At 26.5% G+C, this 21,982-nt stretch overlaps 4 protein-coding genes across 4 annotated transcripts in view; all 4 read right to left on the bottom strand.

The window, feature by feature from the left end:
- Positions 1-943: 943 nt before the first annotated feature.
- On the bottom strand, positions 944-3,811 carry Phum_PHUM236360 (firefly luciferase, putative; the record flags this gene model as incomplete). The annotated part of the gene is made up of 11 exons (XM_002426052.1): positions 944-1,072; positions 1,162-1,272; positions 1,364-1,505; positions 1,608-1,864; positions 1,952-2,137; positions 2,220-2,351; positions 2,429-2,524; positions 2,604-2,721; positions 2,866-3,086; positions 3,207-3,335; positions 3,584-3,811. The coding sequence occupies 11 exons, from the start codon at positions 3,809-3,811 to the stop codon at positions 944-946; spliced, it is 1,749 nt and encodes a 582-aa protein (XP_002426097.1).
- A 2,952-nt stretch (positions 3,812-6,763) lies between these two features.
- Phum_PHUM236350 (armadillo repeat protein, putative) lies at positions 6,764-10,299 on the bottom strand (the record flags this gene model as incomplete). Its single annotated transcript, XM_002426051.1, has 12 exons — positions 6,764-6,955; positions 7,029-7,124; positions 7,215-7,360; positions 7,443-7,763; positions 8,115-8,367; positions 8,459-8,613; positions 8,830-9,074; positions 9,165-9,304; positions 9,401-9,554; positions 9,904-9,959; positions 9,995-10,017; positions 10,053-10,299. 12 exons carry the CDS (start codon positions 10,297-10,299, stop codon positions 6,764-6,766), a joined length of 2,028 nt encoding a protein of 675 aa, XP_002426096.1.
- Positions 10,300-12,385: 2,086 nt separating this feature from the next.
- Phum_PHUM236340 (uncharacterized protein) lies at positions 12,386-13,172 on the bottom strand (the record flags this gene model as incomplete). Its single annotated transcript, XM_002426050.1, has 3 exons — positions 12,386-12,663; positions 12,742-12,916; positions 13,002-13,172. The coding sequence occupies 3 exons, from the start codon at positions 13,170-13,172 to the stop codon at positions 12,386-12,388; spliced, it is 624 nt and encodes a 207-aa protein (XP_002426095.1).
- A 6,086-nt stretch (positions 13,173-19,258) lies between these two features.
- Phum_PHUM236330 (rfx4, putative) overlaps positions 19,259-21,982 on the bottom strand; it is a gene marked incomplete at both ends in the record, with an annotated part of 2,795 nt that continues 71 nt past the window's right edge. The window contains 9 exons of the mRNA XM_002426049.1: positions 19,259-19,482; positions 19,582-19,794; positions 19,869-20,078; positions 20,188-20,302; positions 20,391-20,540; positions 20,631-20,813; positions 21,269-21,299; positions 21,469-21,608; positions 21,714-21,907. Of these exons, the coding sequence (XP_002426094.1) occupies positions 19,259-19,482; positions 19,582-19,794; positions 19,869-20,078; positions 20,188-20,302; positions 20,391-20,540; positions 20,631-20,813; positions 21,269-21,299; positions 21,469-21,608; positions 21,714-21,907 (1,460 nt within the window). The remainder of the gene's footprint in view (positions 19,483-19,581; positions 19,795-19,868; positions 20,079-20,187; positions 20,303-20,390; positions 20,541-20,630; positions 20,814-21,268; positions 21,300-21,468; positions 21,609-21,713; positions 21,908-21,982) is intronic.

Raw genomic sequence — 21,982 nt, 5'->3', positions numbered from 1 at the left:
TTTGGTTTGGAAACGGCTACCGAATCAAATTAACAAAACAAAACAAAAAAAAAATTTTTTTTATTTATCTACTTTTTGACCTGTTTGTATTTATTTATTTATTTATGTTTTGTTTTCGGCGTATTAAACTAAAAAAGAAACAATGAAACAAGTCAAAAGAAAACAGCGAAACCTGTCATCGCTTTTTTTTTGTATACAATCTCCCCCCCAAAAAAAAAAAAACTTTGTTAAAAGAAAAAAATAAAAAAAAAATTTGTAACGGCCGAAGGAGCAGACCATAATATTGAACCTGTTTTTGTCACAACAACTGAAAAAAAGGTTTGACAATACAATAAAAAATAAAAAAAAATCCATTTTAAAGAAGCATTCGTTGTCAACACACGAGTTGTCAATCATGAATGGATTTGACATTTTTTTTGACTACCGTATACGTTTAAATAAATGAAAACAATAAATAAATAAATAAATAAATAAAAATACTTTCAAATCACTTTCTACTTATTTAATTTTTCTTCTTACACGTTAAAAAAAAATATGTATGTATGTACATAAATATATATGTATTTTTGTTGTTTTGGATACTGAACAACCACCAACCACCAAGGACAAACTTTTGTTTCTCTTTTTTTTTTTTTTTTTTTCCTTCTTCTTCTTTTTCTTATGTAACATCTGCTTAATTTTCTACGGTTGTATGCTAAATTTATTATTATTTTATTTCGTTTGTTTTTGTTTGTTTGTTTGTTTGTTTGTTTTTTTAAATAAATTTTGTAAAAAAAAAAAAAAAAAAAAATCGTGAGAAAAAATTTTTCGTAGCCATATCAATGGTGTGTGCGTGTGCGGCGTTTGTACGCATTTGTAAATTTTTCCAAAACAATCTTACAATTTTGAATTTTTTTTCCGTTCGTTTGTTTGTTTGTTTGTTTGTTTTTCATATTCTTGCTAATTAATTAGATTCCAATTTAAAATGTTTTATAGCATCCTGTTGTAATTTGTACTTTTGAACTTTTGCTGAAGGTGTTATTGGAAATTTATCGACGAACCAAACGTAATAAGGAATTTTAAAATCGGCTATCTGTAATTATTACGTTTTTTTTTTCAAAAAAAAAAAATTTAAATTATTATTATTATTATGTTGTTGTGGTTGTTGTTGTTGTTGTTTACCTTTCCCTTACAAAATTCTTTAACTTCTTCCTCTGTCAAAAATGAATTCGGTTTAAGTCTTATACAAGCACAAACTTGTTCTCCTAGCCTTGGATCGGGAAGACCGACGACCTGTTTGATAACATATTATTTTATCATCTAATCGACATGTAAGTAAGCGAATATTATTTAAATTTGATCACTAATTCCACGTCAATAATACCTGTGCTTCTAATATATCCGGATGAGTGCTTAAAAATTCTTCAATATCGGCCGGATATATATTTTCACCCCCACGAATTATCAAATCTTTTTTCCTACCCACAATTTTACCATAACCGTTTTCCAATAAAACAAATTGATCACTGATAAAAACAAAAATATAAGTTATAATACGACGACGACGTGGCAGCAGAAGTTTAAAAAAAAACCAAAATAATTATAATAATAATGACAAATTTTGTTACCCTGTTTTCAACCATCTTTCGGGCGTTATCGTTTCCTTAGTTTTTTCTTTTAAACTCCAGTATCCTTTCATAATGTTATATCCTCTTACCCATAATTCTCCAGGAGTGTTCCAGGGCAACGTTTTACCATTGTCATCGACAACTTTAGCTTCGACGTGTTCCATTAAACATCCGACGGTCGTTAATTGTTTTTCTCTATCGTCGTTTACTTGTGACATAAACGATACAGGTCCCGTTTCGGTTAAACCGTAAACAGACTTTTAAAAAAAAAAAGGTATGAGTACTTATTTACATAAATAAAATAATTAATAATAATAATAATAAATAAATAAACAAAAACAAACCGAAACTCTTTTAACTTTAAAATATTCTATCATATCCGAAAAAAGAACCGTTGACGTATATGCTCCACCGGATATGGCTAATTCAACCGTATCTATTTTTAATTCTTTTTGTTTTACTATTTTCACCACGTCTATAAACATCGTTGGCGTTCCTACTAAAACAGTACATTTTTCTTGTACGATTGCCTGAAATAATAATAATAATAATAATAATAATGTCACATAAATATCATTCCTCCGATATTATAATAATTAAAAAAAAACTAACTTCTACGGCTTTCGTGGGACTAAATGCAGTTGTAGGTATGACTAATGTTAATCCTTCGTGAACGCAACCCAACATGGCAACGACACTACCCAATGCGTGAAATAAAGGACCCATAAAACAAACGATGTGATGCTGTGGAAAAAAAAAACAATTAATTTATCCGTAATAATAATAATAATAATAATAAAGTTAGAGTATTCCTGCAGTACTTTTTCATGAAATTCTTGTCTCCTCGATATACAATAAGAATTATTAACGATGTTAAAATGAGAAAGGACAGCTCCTTTGGGTGAACCTGTCGTACCCTAAAAAAAAAAAAATATTAAAGTGATAAATCGACGAATCCCTAATAATAATAATAATAATAATAAGTGTAAAACGTACCGATGTGAATTGTATATTGACAGGTTCTTCGGGTCCCAATGATTTTGATATTTTCCTTAATTCATCCTTTGCATTTCCCGTGCATTTTTTTACGATATCGTTAAATGAATAAAAAGACCTGTAAAAAAAAAATAATAGAAATTTTTTCTTATTTATATGTATACCCGTGTGCGTGTGCGTGCGTGTGCGTGGGGGGGGAGGGGAGGTGCGTAAAAAAAAAAAAAAAGTAATAGCAAAACGTTTAACAAACGTTTGTACCTACGAGATACTCGAATCCGATATATTAACGATGGATTTTAATTCGGGTAAAACGTCACTTTTTAATTGTCCAGCTTCTCCGTTTAAAAAATTGGAATCAATTTTACGTAAAATATCAAAATAATTTAAATTTTTAAATGAATCCGCAGCGATTAAAACTTTAACACCGACAGCTCTCAAACAATGTTTTAATTCTTCGGATCTGTATGCCGGATTTAAATATACCTGAAAATATTTTTATTTTTATTTTTTTTACATAAAAAGGTAAAAAAACAAATCAATATTATTATTATCTTATCGTTGTCATTATAAAATAAACAAAGGGTCGATGATTTTCCTTTTTACCGATATAAATCCAGCTTTTGCACACGCAAATGAAATTATATACCATTCGGCTGAATTTTGAGACCAAATTCCAACTCTGTCACCAGGTACGACACCTGTTTCTAAAAGACCACATGCAAATGCTTCAGCCTGAAACCACCAAAAAAAAAAATTAAATTTATAATTAATCGACGAATGATAACACAATCAAATTTCAATTTAAAAATAAATTAATGTAAACATTGAAATTTGAAAATAATTTTAAGAGACATTTAAAGAAACATTTTCAAGGTTAAATAATAATAATAATAATTACTATTTACAACAACAACAACAACAACAACAACCGGTTTTCGTGTAAAAAATAATTAAAATTTTTATTTTTTTTTTTTAGTTACCTGTTCTTTAACTTCTTGATAAGTGATTCTTTTATTTTGATAACATGAAACTATGGCCGTTCTATCCCCATATTTTTCAGCCGTTTTATCCAAAACATCTCCAACGGTTTTATATATTAATGGCGTGTTACCACCGATGTGTTTATAACTTATTAATTTAACCGTTTTATCTTTCAATTTAGGCGAATTTACAAATGAATTTTTAACAAATAATTTATAACAAAACATTTTGACAATAATAATAATAATAATTTTTTTTTTTCCAATATTCACTCGATGACAAGATTTTTCCTTTTATCACTCCAAAGATTTATAATTTAATAAATAATAAATAATAATAAAAAAATTTTTTTGTAAATAATAATAATAATAATAATAAAAATACATCAAATTTATATATATATATATATGTCAATTTACATGATAATAATAATAATGATAAAAATAAATCTTACACGATTCAAACATTAAACGAAACTGAAACGAAGAATCCAGTAGTTTGTCGAATGATGAGATAAAAACATGTTTTTTGGCCACATAATCATTTTTTCCATTTTATCCTCATTTATAATAATAATAATAATAATAATAATATAGCAATTAATAAATTTTCTTTTTATTTATATAGATATTAACAAAAAATTTATTTATTTATAAAAAAAATGATCACGTATAATAATAATAAAAAAAAAAAATTTAATAAAAAAATTAATTTATTTTAAATAACTGATAATTTTGATAACAACACTTTTGTTGTTTAAAAACAACAACAAAAAAAAAAAAATTTGATACAACGTGATGAAACTTGAACCGTAGCAAATTTTATATAATAATAATAATGATAATTTTTTTTTTTAATAGCAAATAATGAAGTGAAAAAAAAAACTAAAAGTAGTTAACCGTTTCCGTTTATTTTTATTTTATTTTATTTCTCCGCCCCTCTCGTCACCTCTCCTCCTCCCCCTCCACTCCTCCCTCTCGAAATTAATAAGTTATTAATAAGTACTTCGTTTCGTTAAAGTTAATTTAAATTGAATTTGAAATTTAAATTTAAATTTAAAAAAATTGTAACGCGTTTCAAATTTGATCTTAAAAAATACAAAACAAAAAAATAAAATAAAAAAATTTAATTTAATTTAATTAATCCGACAATACATACATAAATAATTATTTATTATCAATAATAATAATAATAATAATAATAATAATAGGAGTAGTAGTAGTAGTAAAGTTCTCAAATCAAAAGGTCATCAAAAAAAAAAAAAATCACAACGTGACCTAAATTTTTTTTTTTTTTTTAACTGTCGAATAAAATAAAATAATAATAATAATAATAATAAATGAAATGAAAAGATGTTGAGAAAAAGTAATAATAATAATAATAATAACCGTAAATATATATATGTATAATAAAATTTTTTGTTATGTAAAATAAGTGCGCAAAAAAAAAAAAAAAATTGTTTGCTTGCATTTTATATTAAAACATATAAAACGAACAATATAATCAATCATTCCTTACCACATCCTACCATACATATATACCCATCATTTAATAATAATAATAATAATAATAATAATAATAATAATAATAATTTTTTTATGTATACATTTACATATGCATATATATGTAACGAATGTTTAGATCCGATCATTATTTTATAAGCCGCCATTTTTAAAGCTTTTCTTTTTCTTTTTGTCTATCTATCATAAGTAAATAAAAATTTTATTCGATTCCCTTCTTAAATAATAATAATAATAATAATAATAATAAATTATATAAAAAAAATCGGAAAATCGTATGAGAAAATCAATAAAAACATAGCGAAAAAAGAAAAGAAACAGTCTTGAATTAAATAACAGCCATTTAATAATAATAATAATAATAAAAGCAAAAATAATATAATTTATGTCACTGATAAAAAAAAAAAAAAAATTTCCTTTAAATGCGGATTGATTGATTGATTGATTGACTGATTGATTTCATTTTAATTATTTAATTTAATTTAATTTAATTTTTTTTTGTTGAAAAATTACATAAAACGAAAGAAAGTAAAAAAAAATTTTTATATATAAAAAAGTAAAAAAAAATAAATAAAAAAAAAAAAAAACTTTTTGTTAATTAAAATAATAATAATAATAATAATAATAATAAAAATAAGCAAATTTCATACTCATCATCATTTTTAATATTCAATCCTACTCGACACAACAATCATATTATTATTATTATATTGTTTATTTAATAAATTTGTGACTTTATTAAAATAAAAAATAAAAAAAGAATAAGTTATGATTCGTCATGTATAAAATATACGATAAAATCAATACATAAATAAATAAAAAAAAATTATTTATTTTTATTATTTTTAAATCTACAAAAACATCTGATATTAAAATTTCTATATTTTGTATTAAAACGAGTATTAAACGTCATAATTTTTACTTTTTTTTTCCCTACTTTTTTTTTTCTTTTATTTTCTTTATTTAATTTATTAAAAATTAAAAATAAAAAAAAAATGTTTTTAATAAATTCGTTTACTTGCTTCAAATTATTATTATTTCAGTCACTTTATTAATTATTTATTTATTTATTTATCAATTTTCATTTTTTACATTACATAATTTACTTCATTTTTTACTTTTTTTATTTTTTTCGTGTGAAATTTGCTTTACTTAGTAAATTATCATCATCATCATCATCATTATCACTATTATGAAAAGCAATCACAAAACTTTTTTTTCCTTTTCGAATTTCATTATAAATAATAAATACATTCATAATAATAATGATGATGATAATTATTTTTCTTTTTTTAATTTGTTTGAAAAACTCTCACAAAAATTTTTATTTTTTTGAATGTTTCAATAATAAATTATTTTAATATTATTATTATTATTATTATTTTCACAATAACGGAAGTAAATGACTATAAATTAATTTCCATTTCCGTTTTATAATATCAAATTTGATTCACTTAACATTATCATCGTCATCATCATCACATTCCACAAAATTTTGGATATAATAATTTAATGTCTTTGTTTTTCATTAATAATAATAATAATAATAATAATTAAAAAAAAAGAAAAAAGGAGGGGGAGGGGGGGGGAAGGAGGAAATTAAAGAAAAATGAATTGAAAAAAGTAAACACATAATAAGTCTAATAGTAAAATATATCTCTAAACCCATGAATCTCCTCCGGCAGGTGGACGGGCGTCTCCGGCAGGCCTTCTTTCATCGTACTGCCAGTGTTCGCCTTCATATTGTGGTGTTCCTACCGGTAAACCTTCAACTCCTCCCCCCTCGTATTGACGATTTTTTTTCTTTTCACGATTTACTTGAGCATACAGAGGCTCTCCAGGTTTCGCATGCTGAAATTTGTTTTGGAAATTAGAAACGTCGTTTTAGGGTAAATAAGGGAAAATTTTTTTTTAATGATATTACCGTGGCGGGACCTGGAGGAAATATCCTAACTCCTCCGGTTGGAGGTACGATTTCACCTTCGCTCATAGCACCCATAGCAAGCTCGTCACCTTCCCCCTGATAAACAAAAAAAAGAAAGTTTTGAATAAAATTCAATTAAATTAAACTTTTGCGATGTTTGTCTCATTTGAGAAACCGCGTGCGTACCCTCGCCCCTCTGTAACCTGAGGGTCCGGCGTGAGGTCTTGTCATGGTTCGATCTTCGTATCTCGTACCGCCTTGACTTGCCATAGGCCTATTTAATGTACTATTTACATTGTTCGGCGAATTAGGGCCAGCATTCCTCGCTGCCACTGCATAAAAAAAAACAAAGGGAGAAAAATTAAAAACCAAAAAAAAAAAAAATTTTCGTGTTCGATTGGAACATGTTCGAACCTGTTTTAGAAACAAAATCAGCTTCTTTCCATCCGTGTTTCTTATAAACTTCCCTTAATTCCGCATGTTGCCACATTGTGAATAAAACTTGACCTGCAAACTTAACGACTCTTGCCGTGTATTTTTGTCTTTGCCTAGTAATTGACATTAACCTTTCAACCCCTCCGACTTCGAGCAAAGACCTTGAAAATTCTGCATTTTTCTTAATAACTTCATTGAGCGTTGCTAAAACGGCTGCTATCGTGTCGTCGGAAGTTCCTTGATCGTGTTGAGGACTTCCAGATGGCAACTTTTGAACCAAATCTCTCATTGCATATTTTCCTGAAGGAAAAAATACCATCAGAGTCAATAATAAATTCCCCTTTTAAATATTTACAGCGATTAGAGTACCCATCCATACCTTTAGGATATAACGTCATTCAGGAATACATATTTAGGTACAGCATGCGTTTTGTTGTTTTAGGAAAAATATTTTTTCAAGGAAACAAACAGCTTCTAGAAAATTAAAAGCGAAGCCTATTGAAATTTAACGAGCATAAGTTAAACAGGTGAAATGAGGTAATGTACCGCATTAACATTTTTACCAACAAAAAAAAAAAAAAAAAAAAAAGAAGATAATAATAGAAGAAAATGAAAAAATGTACGATGCGAACATAAAATAATTTTAATTACCTATTAGTTCTTTATTGCGTTGATCGATGGCTAAATTTCTAAGTGCTGTCGCCACGGCACAAACCACTCGATCCACTTCCATTCGTAATAATTCTACGAGAATGGGAAGACCTTTTTCCTTCCGTACGGCAGCTCTGATTTCGATTGAGGGTTGCCAATAGCACGCAGCTAAATTTTGCAAAGCTCCTGCGGCCGCTTCCAAAGTTTCTGGATTCGAACAACTTTGAAGCAATTGTAAATACGATTGAACAACCTAAAAAGGAAAAGAAAAATCAATAAGAATCGAACGCGTGGCACTAACAGATCAAGATGATACATCAACAAAACGGTTAACATTCATCAACCTCGGGTTGCCATATGAGATCCATTCCCTTGACGGCTTCGCTACCCCTTTGCGTTCTCGAAACTTGCTTTGAATCTGGCACTCCGGCTGAACCGCTTCCGGTCACGCTGTTTTCTTTCTTTTTCTTGCTCGCTCCAAAACATCCAAGATTTTCACCTACCAAGAAATCATTGCAATGAAGTCCTGAACGCATTTAAAAAAAGAGATAACTATCAATATCCCTCTAAAATATTGGATTCCCACGAAAAATATATCGAACTTGATCATCTCAAGACTTTTTGAATTTTTTTTTTTTTTTTTTTTTTTTTTTTTCATTCGACGAACGAATCAAATCCCAGAATTTTTTGTTTTTGTTTTTAAATATCGTTTTACCTTTCTGCTGAGCAGGTTGCTTTGTCGCTTGTTGTGCCGGAAACGGTTGCTTGTCGTAATTTTCATCTTCAACCTCTTGACACCTGTACGATAAGTTTCTCAATATGCACACACAATTTTCCATACTTTTGTTTCCTATGTTGGATTTTTCGATCGCGCATCTCATTACGTACATGAGAGAATCGACCAAACCTTCGCATTCTCTTAATTTTCTTCTGGCATATTCACCAGCAGAACTTACGTTCCTACCGTAAAAAAAAAAAAAAAAAAAAAATTTACGTAATAAGAATAATTATTAACGCATTTAACGTGAAAAAAGTAAATCACACTCGTACCTTAAAACGCCAGAAGCGTTTCGAAACATGGTGGACCAACACGTGTCACCAGGAGACGTCGGATCCCATCCGGAATGTGGAATTATAATATGATTAACTATTACGGTTAAACCGTCATCAATTATCGACCTTTTTAAATCCTATAAAAAAAAAAAAAATAATAATAATAATAATTTTTTAACTCACGTCAACTGTAAAACCGCAAACAGAAAAAAAAAAAAAAAAAATTTTTTTACCTCGCATGAAGAAAGGTTCCAAAGTACGCCAGTTACCAATTCTTTAACTTCGGCATCGTTTGTTTTACGAAGGAGGCCAATTAAGGCAGGGATACCTCCGGCGTTTTTAATGACTCTTTTGTTTTCGTCATTTTGACGTCCGTAGGATAAATTTCTAAAAAAAAAAAAAAATGAAACAATGGAAATTGAAATGAAACAATGGAATTTATTATTTATTCAATGGAAAAAACGAGATTGGGTGGGGAGTGAAATCGCGGCGTTTGACCGTTTCAAATTTTTTATTCGATAATTATTTTCAAATAATGTGAAACGAAGGGGGGGGGGGAAAAATATGATCCCACGCAACGCATTTGTTTAGTGCCACGATTTATACAATTCCTAATGACATTGTGCAAAAGAGAGAGGGGGGAGGGAGGGAGGGAAATAACAACAAACTCGGGGAAACAGTTCGTTGCATAAAATAAAAGTAATTTAAGGCAGGAAGCAAAACTATACTACCTTACGTAACTTTCTCGTGATATTCAAGTGATTGTAAAAGTAAACTTTGAAATGCTGCACACTGCACAACATTCCATTAAATTTGAAAAATAATACCATTTTCCCATTTTTCTTTCTCTCTTTTTTTTTTTTTAAAATAAATTAAAAAAATTACCTGAGAGCTCCGCATGCGTTTCTGCACACGTCCGGACTTTCATTGATAATAATTTAACGAGAGGTTGTATCCCTCCCAGAGAGCGAGTTTTTTGCTTGTTGGGATCGTCCATGTAGCAAAGGTGTTGCAAATAGGCGGCAGCATTCGCTTTGATAACATTGTTCGAATTCGATAGGAATCCGATGACTTCGGCTAAATTCGGATCTCTCCATCTTAAATGATGTTTGTCATCTGCTGTCGGTGCCATGAGAGGAAAAGAAACTCGTTCTTCGAAGGCGCGAGATTCGCCACCGTTTGCGCCGTAGGTCGGCCCGTAAGTCGATGGAGCGTAACCGTATTGTTTTCCACCGGATTCTCCTGGAGAAATATTAAAAAAATTAAATTTTTTTTAAAAAAATAACTAAAACAATCGAAACCGAAATCTAAAGGGAAAAAAACAAATGGCGAACCAAATTTTAAAATTTATATAATAAATATTTATTCTCACCGGTTGGAATTTGATTAGGATCTCCGGTCATATTCCAAGTATTTGTCATGGGATCTGAAATCGAATTCCATTAATGTATATTTTATTATAAGGTGAACATAACAAATAAACAAAAAAAAATTTCTATTTTGAATATGAAAAAAAAAATGGCGAAATATTAGTATTTTTAAATTTAAAAACATTTAGGTGAAGGTTATTTGATATTTAAAACGGTCAACATTTATTTTAAAAAATAATAATAATAATAATTATTCACGTAAGGGTTTATAAAAGTAAAATTTCATTAAAAATATTATTATTATTATCATCACCACTGTCGTCGTCATCGATGTAACAAACATTTATTTCATTGTCATTATTAAATACGTAAAAAGCAGAATACAATTAAAATTGAAAAAGAAAAAAAAATAAAATTCACATTAACATATAAATAATAATAATAATAATAATAATAAATAAATTTCATAACTTAAATCTCAGGCCCCTCAATGAACGACCACGATAATAATGATAATAATGACGATGTTTATGATGAATGTGACTCTCCTAACAATTCTTTACTACGCACACGCACACGCACGCACTCACTCACACAGATGCGTCACGTTCGTGATTTTTTCTTTCCTCCTCCTCCTCCTCCTCCTCCTCGTGAGGAGGTACATTAAAAACATTCGACGGGAAAAAAAAAATAATAATAATAATAAATAACAACTACTAAATTTCTTTTTTTTAAATTTTTAAATAGAAAATTAACTTATGTAATTCAAACGTACAAAAATTTTAATGTAAATTAAAATGAACAAATAATAATAATAATAATAATAATAATAATAATAAATTAATTGAAAAAAATAAACATTTTTTTTTTTTTTACCCCGGGTGCCATTTTCACAAACATTAATGTCAGGTTTCAAAACTTTTTTTTTTTCTTTCCTTATTTAATATAATGATGATGATAACGACGACGACGACGACGATAATAATAATAATAATAATGGTTAATATTAAACACGCAATTCTAAAATAATAATAATAATTACTAAAAAATGTACAATTAAACTAATAAGCAAAACATTTTGGAACAACTTTCTCCCCCTTTTTTTCTCCTAATCAATATATTTTTCAATTCAATTTTTTTTTTTTTTAAAAATTTTTTTAATTAAAAATATAAAAAAAAAAAAAGTTTTAAAATTACCTTTTATAATAATTTTATAATTATTATTATTATTATAACCCTTTTTTCCCTTGGTATTGTACAGAACAGTATTATTATTAATATTATTGTAATTATTTTTCCTTTCTGTCAACAACATTTTTTATTTTATTTTTGTTCACTTTAACTTGAGGTGAAAATTTAACTCAAAAAAAAAAAAACTTTAAATATAACAAAATGTCTAATTATCGGATAAATAATTTTCTCTTATCACATTATTACGAATAAACATGATCAATAATAGCAAACATAATCAATCAATCAATCAATCACTATAATTCTAAGTAACGAATACTGCCTTTTTCGCTTTCAATCGTTAGTAATCCATTAGCGAAAAAAATTAGAGCAACATCGTGAAAAATTAAATGTAACTGTTTCCCCCACTTCTTTTTTTTTGCCGTTTCGAACGTTTCGGCTGTACTGAATACTACTCGATAGAAATCGGTATTTTACCGTGACGTAATACTACTCATTTATAAATTTTACTCGGTGAAAGTATACATCGAAAACGATGATATATTTGTTAGCTAATTGTTTTGTATTGTTGACAGTAAAAAGAACCAACGCAAAAAGTAAGTATGGAGAATTATTTTTATACCAGGAAAAAAAATTTTAATTTTTAAAAAAAAGTACTTAAAAGACTTTACCGTAAATTTCATGGGGTACGGGTACTCCCGGTGACGGAGTTATCCTGTAATGATCTGCATGTGGAATAATACTGGCATCGAATTCGTCGTATCCTCCCGGATATCCGCTCGGTTTTCTTAAATAATCGTGAGGTGGTAATGGCTGCTGTGGAGGAGATTCGCTTGGACTAGGTGTTGCTGCCGCATGTTCGGGATAATTGTAACTCGGATTAGGCGGATATGGATAAGCGTTTTGACCAGGATAATGTTCGTATTCTTGATAACCTGATAAATGAGTGTTAAAAATTACTGCGACGTGTCTTATATACTTATTAGAGCATCCTTATTATATATATACGCCACCTGGACTGGGTCGATACGATTCGACATTTGGATATTCTTGAGCCCCTAAACGATCGTATTCACCGTATGGGATATCTTGATACTGTCCCCCGGGAACGGGAGGAGCATCCGAATACAATCCTTGATCTGCATCCACTCTGTGTACTTCTCTTAAAACTTTAGTCACCGTCGTAACCTGTGGGTCCCAAAGGTTAATCGTTGTGTATTTCTAATTAAAGTTCTTAAGGAGTGCGCGCGTCCGTGAAATTTTTTTTTTTTACCTGTTGAGTCGTTTGTTGTTTTTGAGAGCGGACAACCTGAGGAGCCTCACCAGCTAAAGATAAATGTGAAGATGCTGGAGAATTATCTGGGTGACCGTTAGGTGGATGTGAATGCGCAAGTCCATGGCCGTGGAAAGGCATTTCCACAGGATATGAACTGGGTTGTTCCATATCACTTTTTTTTCGTATTAAAAAAAAAAAAAAAAAAAAAAAACAAATTATTATTTATTTATTTATTTTTTTTTTTCTAAATAAAATAATTGACTCGATTTATATAATTATTGCTTTTGGAATGAAGTCTTTCTTTCTTTCTATCAATGTAAATCCATAAATTTCGTGAATTCGAAAATAAATAAAAAACTCAATCGAATACGTATTTTAAATTAAAACTTCAAATCATTTTCGGATTATTACCGAATTTACATTGTATTTATTTATGTTTGTTAGTTACAATGATGATGATGATTAAATTTTATGCCATTGAACCCCCAACACTTTTTTAATAATTATTAAAATCAACCTATAATAAAAACAACAACAAAGCAAAAAGAGTTAAAAAAGCGAAAATACTCTTAAGGTCTTAAAGCGAAATAAAACACGGTTTTAAAGTTTTTTTTCTGTAACCTACCTACCCAATACCCATGACAAATTTTCTTTCTTTTTTTTTTTATTATTATTATCACGGTTGTAGTATCCATTACCAACAAGCAACCAAAATGGCGTTGAACAAAAAAAAAATAAATAAATAAATAAATTAAATTAAATTGCGCATTCATTTTTTCCGGTTTACTCATAAACGGCTACTGTTACCGATTGTTAAAAAAAATGATCTTTTTTTTTGATTACGATTTTGATAGACAACCAAAAATGCCGGAAGTGAAAAAAGAAAGCATTTTTCCATTTTTTTTTTTTTTTTTGAAAGTAAAATATTAAAAAAGAAAAATATATAGAGAATAAAAAAGAAAATTATGTTAATTTTTTATACTCACGCGTATTGTGGCATTTCGGATCCTTTGTCTTGCGATACTCGTCTACAAAAAAAAAAAAAAAACAAATAATAATAATATGATGATGATTGACTGATTGACTCCCAACACCTTTTTACACTTATTTTTTTCCCAGTCACAAATATTATTATTATCTACAAAGTACGTACACACACACACACACACACACGTGTGAATTAGAACGTGATCAATGACCGAAAAAATGTCACTAAAAAAAATTTTTTTTTTTTTTTCTTTTCATCACCTCCCCCCCAAATCGAATTATTTCGTCCATTAACACCGGATGAACATTCAATTAAATGTTAAAAGGAAAACGCCCAATTTGAATTTTTATTCTGTTAAATAATAATAATAATAATAATAATACCGATGCACGACCGACCTATTCGGACAGACACAATCTTTTATTTTTTTTTTTTTTTTTAATTAAAGCTGCTAAACTGAAGATGTGATTGTGTGTGTGTGCGTGCGTACGTGTGTGCACATGCACCTCAACGTATGATTGCACGTGTGATGATGGGTGCGAGAACGTTTTTCGTGCATGTGAGTGTGTGTGAAACGTATTTAAATTTTCTTAACGATTTTTTCTTTTGTATTACATGCTACTTAAAAAAAAATAAACTCGATCGTCACGTTGCTACTGTCCCACCAAGGTCAGTATTTAATTTTTTTTTTTTTTTTTAATCTGCCCTGGTTTTTTTTTTTTAATTAACTTTACTGAAAATTTTATGTAATTTTTTTTTTTAAGGGTGATTAGGTTACGAAATAAATTCTTATTAGACCTAATTACGACATTAAAATTTACCTAATTTTTTTTTTTTTTTTTTTTTTTTTTCAAACGCTCCATTTTGTACTGATACAGTTAAAATAATGCAATAATAATAAATTAAATATACCCAATAAGAAATTATTAATTATTAACAAATTTATCATTCTTTTTAATAATCCCTAAAAAAAAAAAAAAAAAAAAATTTTTTTTTTAAATTAACTTTAAAAAAAAGTTTTTAAATGTTCTCTCAAAGGGAGTGAGAAAAAAAAAAAAAAAAGAAAAGTTCCAGACGTATCGAAGAAAATTAAATTAAAAAAAAAAAAAAAAAAAAAAAAAAAAGGAAGAGGAAGAAACATTTTGTCAGCAGTTAAAACCAGAATTTAAAAGTAAATTTTTTTTTTTTACTTTGAAGAAGAAGAAAAAGAAGAAGAAAAAGAAAAAAGAAAAAGAAGAAAAAGAAGAAAAAAAGGAAAAAAGGAAAAAGAAAAAACTTTCCCATCACGATCTGTATCATTTAAAATCAACCTTTCGGTGAATTCCTTTGAATTTAAAAAAAAAATTCAATTTAAATTTGAGCACAAAAAAAAAAAAAAAAAAAATTTCTTATTGTAAATTCATTTAATCGAATGATGATGATTAAATAATCGCAACACGCACTTTTTTCTTTTAAAATTGTTTTTATAATTTTTTTTTTTTAAATATATATATATATATATATATATTCCTAAAAAAAAAAAAAATTTTTTTTATTAATCAATAAATATTTGTGATTGCCTACCTCTGAGTAACCTCAGTATGAGTAATACTATGCTCCTGCCTTTGCTCCACTCTCCTGTTCACCAATCTGATCCCCAAAAGCAAAGCAATAAGAAAAAAATAATAAAAAGCAAAGCATTGTTAATATATGAGTACCAACCATTAATATAGTACCAACAAAAAAATAATAATAATAATAATTTTATTAGTTATTTTAATAAGTAGTGAAAGCATATTTTTATTAGAGTCATAACATTCGATTAATAAATTTAATTTTAAAATGCAAATTAATTTGGGTTAGTGTATAAATTTTTCAGATGCTATTAATATAAAAAAAACCTTAATAATAAATTAAGTAGATCAATATTAAATGAAAAAACTTTGTTTAAAAGTTTACAACTTGTGTAAAAGTACTCTCTTGTTTAAGATTTTACATAAAAGTAAAAAAAAAAAAAAAAATTAAAAGGGCAACCTTTTCGGTAGTATAACAAAATTTAAATTGCAATTTTTTTCCTTCTTTTTAATAAAAACACATACATGTCATTATTATTATTATTATTATTTTAACACCTACTCGTCACTTTTTATAATTTTTTTTTGAGTGCTCACATGTTGCACGACAATAAAATTTTAATTTAATTTTATTTTAACTTTGATACTGGTAAGTTGGTGTAGTAAAAGTCACTAAATAAAAATTTTTGAACTACACCTCTCTTTTATTTATAACTATTGATTGAAAAAAAAAAAAAAAAAAAAATGCCATCTTGGGGTTGAATAAAATCTTAAAGAATTAATTAAAAGAAAGCTCAACTTTTTGGATCTATTCCAGTAAGGGGGAAAAACATGAGTAAAAATGAAACACCACAGCAAATGTAATTGTCGTGAGACAAGTCATTCATTTCAACCATTTTGAAATTTTTATATAATAATTTGTTATTCGGTTCAGAGAATTCGAGATGATTTGAAAACGATTACAAAACTTTTATTTAAAATTATTTAAAAATACTAATCAAGCTACTAATAATAGACAACTAATAAAAAAAAATTGACTTTAGAATCTGAAATGTCAATTTTCATAAGCGATATTTAATAAATGCTTTTGATTCCAACACTGAAATTTTTTTTTTTCAATATGAAGCAGTGCCCTAATTGTTCTTTTTTTTAACTTGAATTTTCAAAAAGTAATGATTATTCTAAATATATAGTTTTATTATAAATAACACTTAAGGTATTATTCATAACGAATGATTTAAAACAATGATAAACAGTAAATTTGATGGATTTGTGAAATAGAGCATTTCGTGTCACCTCAACAAAATTGAAAAAAATACTTAATAAAAATATTAATATTTCAACTTACAAACATGTGTCCACCAATCGGTTTGAAGTCATAGTTGAATGGAAAATACAAATTTAGGAAAATTCAATTGCATAGTTTGTGTTTGAAGAAAATTGAAATAAACACCATCCAATAGACCAGTACTACTGAGGCTTATAATAAAGCCAAATCAACATTATTTAATTGAGAATTTGTAAATACCGATAATCGTTTCTTTTTTTACACTGTCCAAATTTGATATAAATAAAAAAAAACTTTTTTGCTAAGGCACTCTAAGTTTAAAGTTTTTTTAAAAACAATACTTTTACCAGTCACAATACACTAGGAGGCACGGTAGAGGCTGACTTATCTACGCCACACGTCAAAGGCATGAAATTGACATAAACTATTGAGATTAAAAGTTTAAAAACATAAAAAAATTATTACTTCGACAGGAAATATGTATTGAAGTTCAAAAAAAAAAACTAAAATTGTAAATTTAAGGGTAGGGCTACACGAAATCATTCACTTCATGAATTGATTTTTAAAAATGGCCGCCCTCTTTAAGTTATATTTCACTATTGCTCATGCTATATAATTTCACTACGATGCTCACTCATTTTAAAAAATGAAAAAAATTAAAATTTACATAATAAAACTTTTTTAACATATACCGTAATTCAATTTATTTATTATTTAAATAAATGTTTGTGTTAACATTGTATGATTTAACCTTTAATCACTCCCATTTGCAAAGCACTCCGGGTAATTTTAAAGCTTCTTTCGATGTATTTAAACGTGTGTTCGAAAAATGTTCATTTCCATCGATAGTCAAATTATCCATTTCCGGTTTTTCGATATTTAAAAATGTTTCTTTTTCTTTTTCTTCATTCATGAATTTAAATTTATTAGTAAATATTTTAATAAAAAAAAACCTATTAACAATAAATAATTACTTTAAAAACTTAATTTTTTTCCTTTAATAATAAATAGTTTAATATAAATAAGATTCTTAGAGTAAAACGTAGTTTAAATAGTTCCAGTCGAATTTTTTTTTGATCAAATACTAAATAATAACTTATTATCCCTTAATAACTTTAATTTTTTAAAATCGTTAAAAAAAATATTTTAAAAGTCAATAAATAAATAAAAATCTATAACAAAAATATTTATTATTTAAAGTTTACAAATAATAATTAAAAAAAAAAAAAAAACACATCTAAAATATTTTTTTTTAAAAGCAAATCCTTCTTTGTATAATTTTTGCTTTTAAACTCATTTTAAAAAAAAAATTTATTATTATTATTATTATTATTTTACTACACGCAATTAACAGTTACGCAAGCATTTTTTTTTTACTGTCCAGCTAATAATTTCTAAAGAAATTTTGTACATTTACAATTACATTATAAAAATTAATTTTTTTTTTTTTTCAAGCAAATTATTTTAACGACATCACATAAAAACTTATTAATATTTTTTTAATTTATTCTTACAAAATCACATGAAAAAATTATATTACAAAAAAAAAAAAAAAATGTATAAAATTTTATTATGTTTAATTTATTATATAACCTTCGTTCAAAATTTTTTTTTTACTTTTGTTTTTATTCTAAATATTTTGTGCTAAAATTAAAAAATTTTTAAATCTTTTTTTCGTATTATTTTTTTAATATAATGAAAGACGGAAATTTTTAAATTTAGAATAAATAATATTATACATGAGTATATATTTATATAAAAATTATCCCAAACATTCAAATGTTGCTTCCTCCATAAAATTATCATCTTGATATTGTATATTATGTGTGTTGTACTGTAAAGTTTCCTGCAAATATAATATCGATTCGAATTTTATAATAAAATATACAAAAATTTAAAAAAAAAAAAAAAAAACAAACGCGGTTGTTTTTATAAAATTTATTGTTCTTTTTTTTTCCTACTTAAAATTCAACGGTAATACCTGACAATAAATCCCAGCTGAAAATTCAACGCAATTATTTTCACAATTTTTATAATTTGTTATATTTTCAGCGAATGTTGTTGTTGAATTATTATATTTTATATTTAAACTCGTTGTGTCGTTGGGTAGTTCCTAAAAATTTCATATAATATTATAACAAACGATCGAGGTTTGTTTTTTTTTTTTTTTCAGTCGATAATTAATTAATTACACATAAATAATAATAATAATAATTTTTTCTATTAATAAAACTCACACAGTGATTGGGTAAAAAAGAACAATCGTTTGTATAAATATTATTTTTATCTGTATTATAATCCACTGTTTCACTGGGATAAAATGAAAAACTATTATTTTGCAAATCATTTTGTATAAACCCATCATCTAAAATTTAAAAAAAATAATCAATTAAATTAAAGGTAATATGTGATAAACGTATCAGGTTTAACACGTACCTGAAACGTTTGCCAAAGAACGTAAATTAGACGTCGAATTAAATACATCGTAACAATTATTATCATTATATTCTGTCCAACTTAAATCTAAATTAGGTAATACGTCAAGAGTTATATTTTTTAATAAATATTTTGTTATATCTTCCGAATGTAGCATTTCTATTAAATAATGCATATATTCATCAAACATTGTTTGTATCAAATGAAACGAACCTGAAATTAAAAAAAATGATTTTAAAACAGTTGCAACATGGCGTTTACCACAAGTTTTTTTTTTTAGTTTTCCAATTGATGAATAATAATAATAATTACCAAATGATGCAGCTGAATGAATAGTCATATCTCTTGATATCAATGATTCAATAACGTGCCAAAGTAAAATAAATGATTTCGCAACATTTCTTAATGGTATTTGTTTTTTTTCCGACATTTCCACGATGCATCTGTGAACTATTGTTTCGATCGTATCCGTAAAATCTTCTATTGTCGCTTGTCTTCCGATAAGTTCTTGAAAATTTTTCCAATCTGCACAAACAAAATATAAACTAAAATCCAAGAAAATGACACGAGTCATGTTTTTAAATAAAAAAATCACCGACATTTATTTATTTGTTGAATTGTTTCAATGTGATCATTTGATCCTTCTGTAAATAATAATGCTTGTTTTGTTATTGGTTCTAAATTTATTCTTTTCCAATCTTTGTTAATGTGATTCATCATTTCGCAATTGTTCAGAACGATTTCAGCCGTGTGTGTAAGTTGATATAAAATCATTTGACGTTTTAAAGTAGTACAAAATCTTTTTCCCACTGTAAAATAACATACGACGAAGAAGAAGAAGAAGAAGAATGAATTTTATTATTATTATTATTATTATTACTCGAATAAATAAGGGGAAAAGTTATTAAAATTATTTACATTTTAATTTTACAGTCTTTAAACTTTGTGGAACATCAGTCAAAGCAGAATTTATCCAATTTTCCAATTTATCAGCAAAATTTCGTATCATTTGAATTAAATTATCTGAACATTTCTAAAATAAATAAATATTCACATCAAATATGATTGATTATTGTCATTATTATTATTATTATTATTATTATAAAAAAATAATTTTTCACCTTAAGAACACTTGGCATGAAAACGCTGCTTATTGTTCTGTAAAGTATCGAATCACAAACTCCTACCATGTTAACCACAGTATTTGTATCTAAAAGATCAGTCAAATGTGACGGAACACCTTGCCAAAAATGTTCCAAAAATTGATATGCCTAAATAATTTTTTTTTTGTTTTTTGTAATATATTTAAATTAAAACAATCAGCCGTAAAATTATACAAAAAAAAAAAAAAATAAACATACATCGTCAAGTGTTCCTCTTATGATTGTATCGAATATTCTTTGACAATGCGTATGATACATAATAATAAACGAACTAACTTTTTCTTCTGATACGTGAGGAGGCATCGGAATTTCTTTTATGTTTGGAAAATTAGGCCAAATTTTAACATTTCCTTTGTTTTTAGAAAAAAATATTTTTGCGTTCTGTAAATTATCAAAAAAAAAAAAAAAAAAACGATAATAATAATAGTAATAATGGAAAATTCTTTTAAAATAAATTTGTTTACCATACATTTAAGTTAAATTTTTAAAATTTAAGGATTAAACAGTTAGTTGATGATGATGATGATAATAAGTGATAACCGGAAATAACGTGAGTGATTGTTTGGGAATGTTTTTTTTATTTTAAAAATAGTAAAAACAATTGGAAAGAAAAATCAAAATGGCGATTCGATCAACAATTTTTTTAAAAAGTTTTACACAATAAAAATATTTTAGGTATTATTTTAAATAGGTTTTGTATAAGGTTAACAATATTTATGTTTGTAAACATAATCATTTCCTCTTTGCCCACCATATTTATATTTTACCTTAAAATTATTATAATTTTTTTATTTAAAAAAAAGAAAATCGTCGTGGTTAAAAAAAAGAAAACTTACGTTTTTATCCAAAGTTTTTTTCCCATCGCTGCTTTGTTGTTAACAAAAAAATATATATGTTTATAATTAATCAGTTTTAAAACTAATAATTATTATTATTATTATTAATATCGTTTTAACGACGAGAACGAATTTCGTCTATACGTAAAAAATAAAAAAAAATGTTTATTGTAATTTTAATTAATAAAATAAAGACTTACCAGGTAAATATCATTTTAGAAAATGCAGTATCGTAGTAAGGAGATGAATCTTTAATTGCAATACCGCAATAATGATATTGAGATTGACCTCTCGTACCTAATCTTCTTGTTGTTAACGATGGAAAAGCTTGTCGTATTATCTCAATTATAAATAAAAAAAAAAATTTTTTTTCATTATTTTTCCATAGAAATTTCTTTTTTTTTTTTTTTTTGTTAGCGAATATCAATATGATTTTTCCACTTACTTTTCCAAAACTGGCTGAATTTAACGGACTCATTGAATTAGTTTGACAAAAATGTACGTAATGAGAATATAAAGTATTTCGTGGTATGCAAATCCCTTCGGCAAGTTCGTAATTTTTTCCCAACCATAAAAGCGTTGCTGGAGTCGAATGAGGCTTTATTTCACAAGAAGAATTCAATTGATTTTCTCCTCCATCTGCAATAATTAATAATAATTTTTATAGTTGAGATGGAAAAAAAAAAATTATTATTATTATTATTATTAATAACC

Source organism: Pediculus humanus, genomic scaffold (assembly GCF_000006295.1).
Source record: "Pediculus humanus corporis 1103172107607 genomic scaffold, whole genome shotgun sequence".
NCBI classification, from domain to species: domain Eukaryota; kingdom Metazoa; phylum Arthropoda; class Insecta; order Psocodea; family Pediculidae; genus Pediculus; species Pediculus humanus.
The sequence above is the reverse complement of the archived record's forward strand: the minus strand, read 5'-3'. Positions and strand labels throughout refer to the sequence as shown.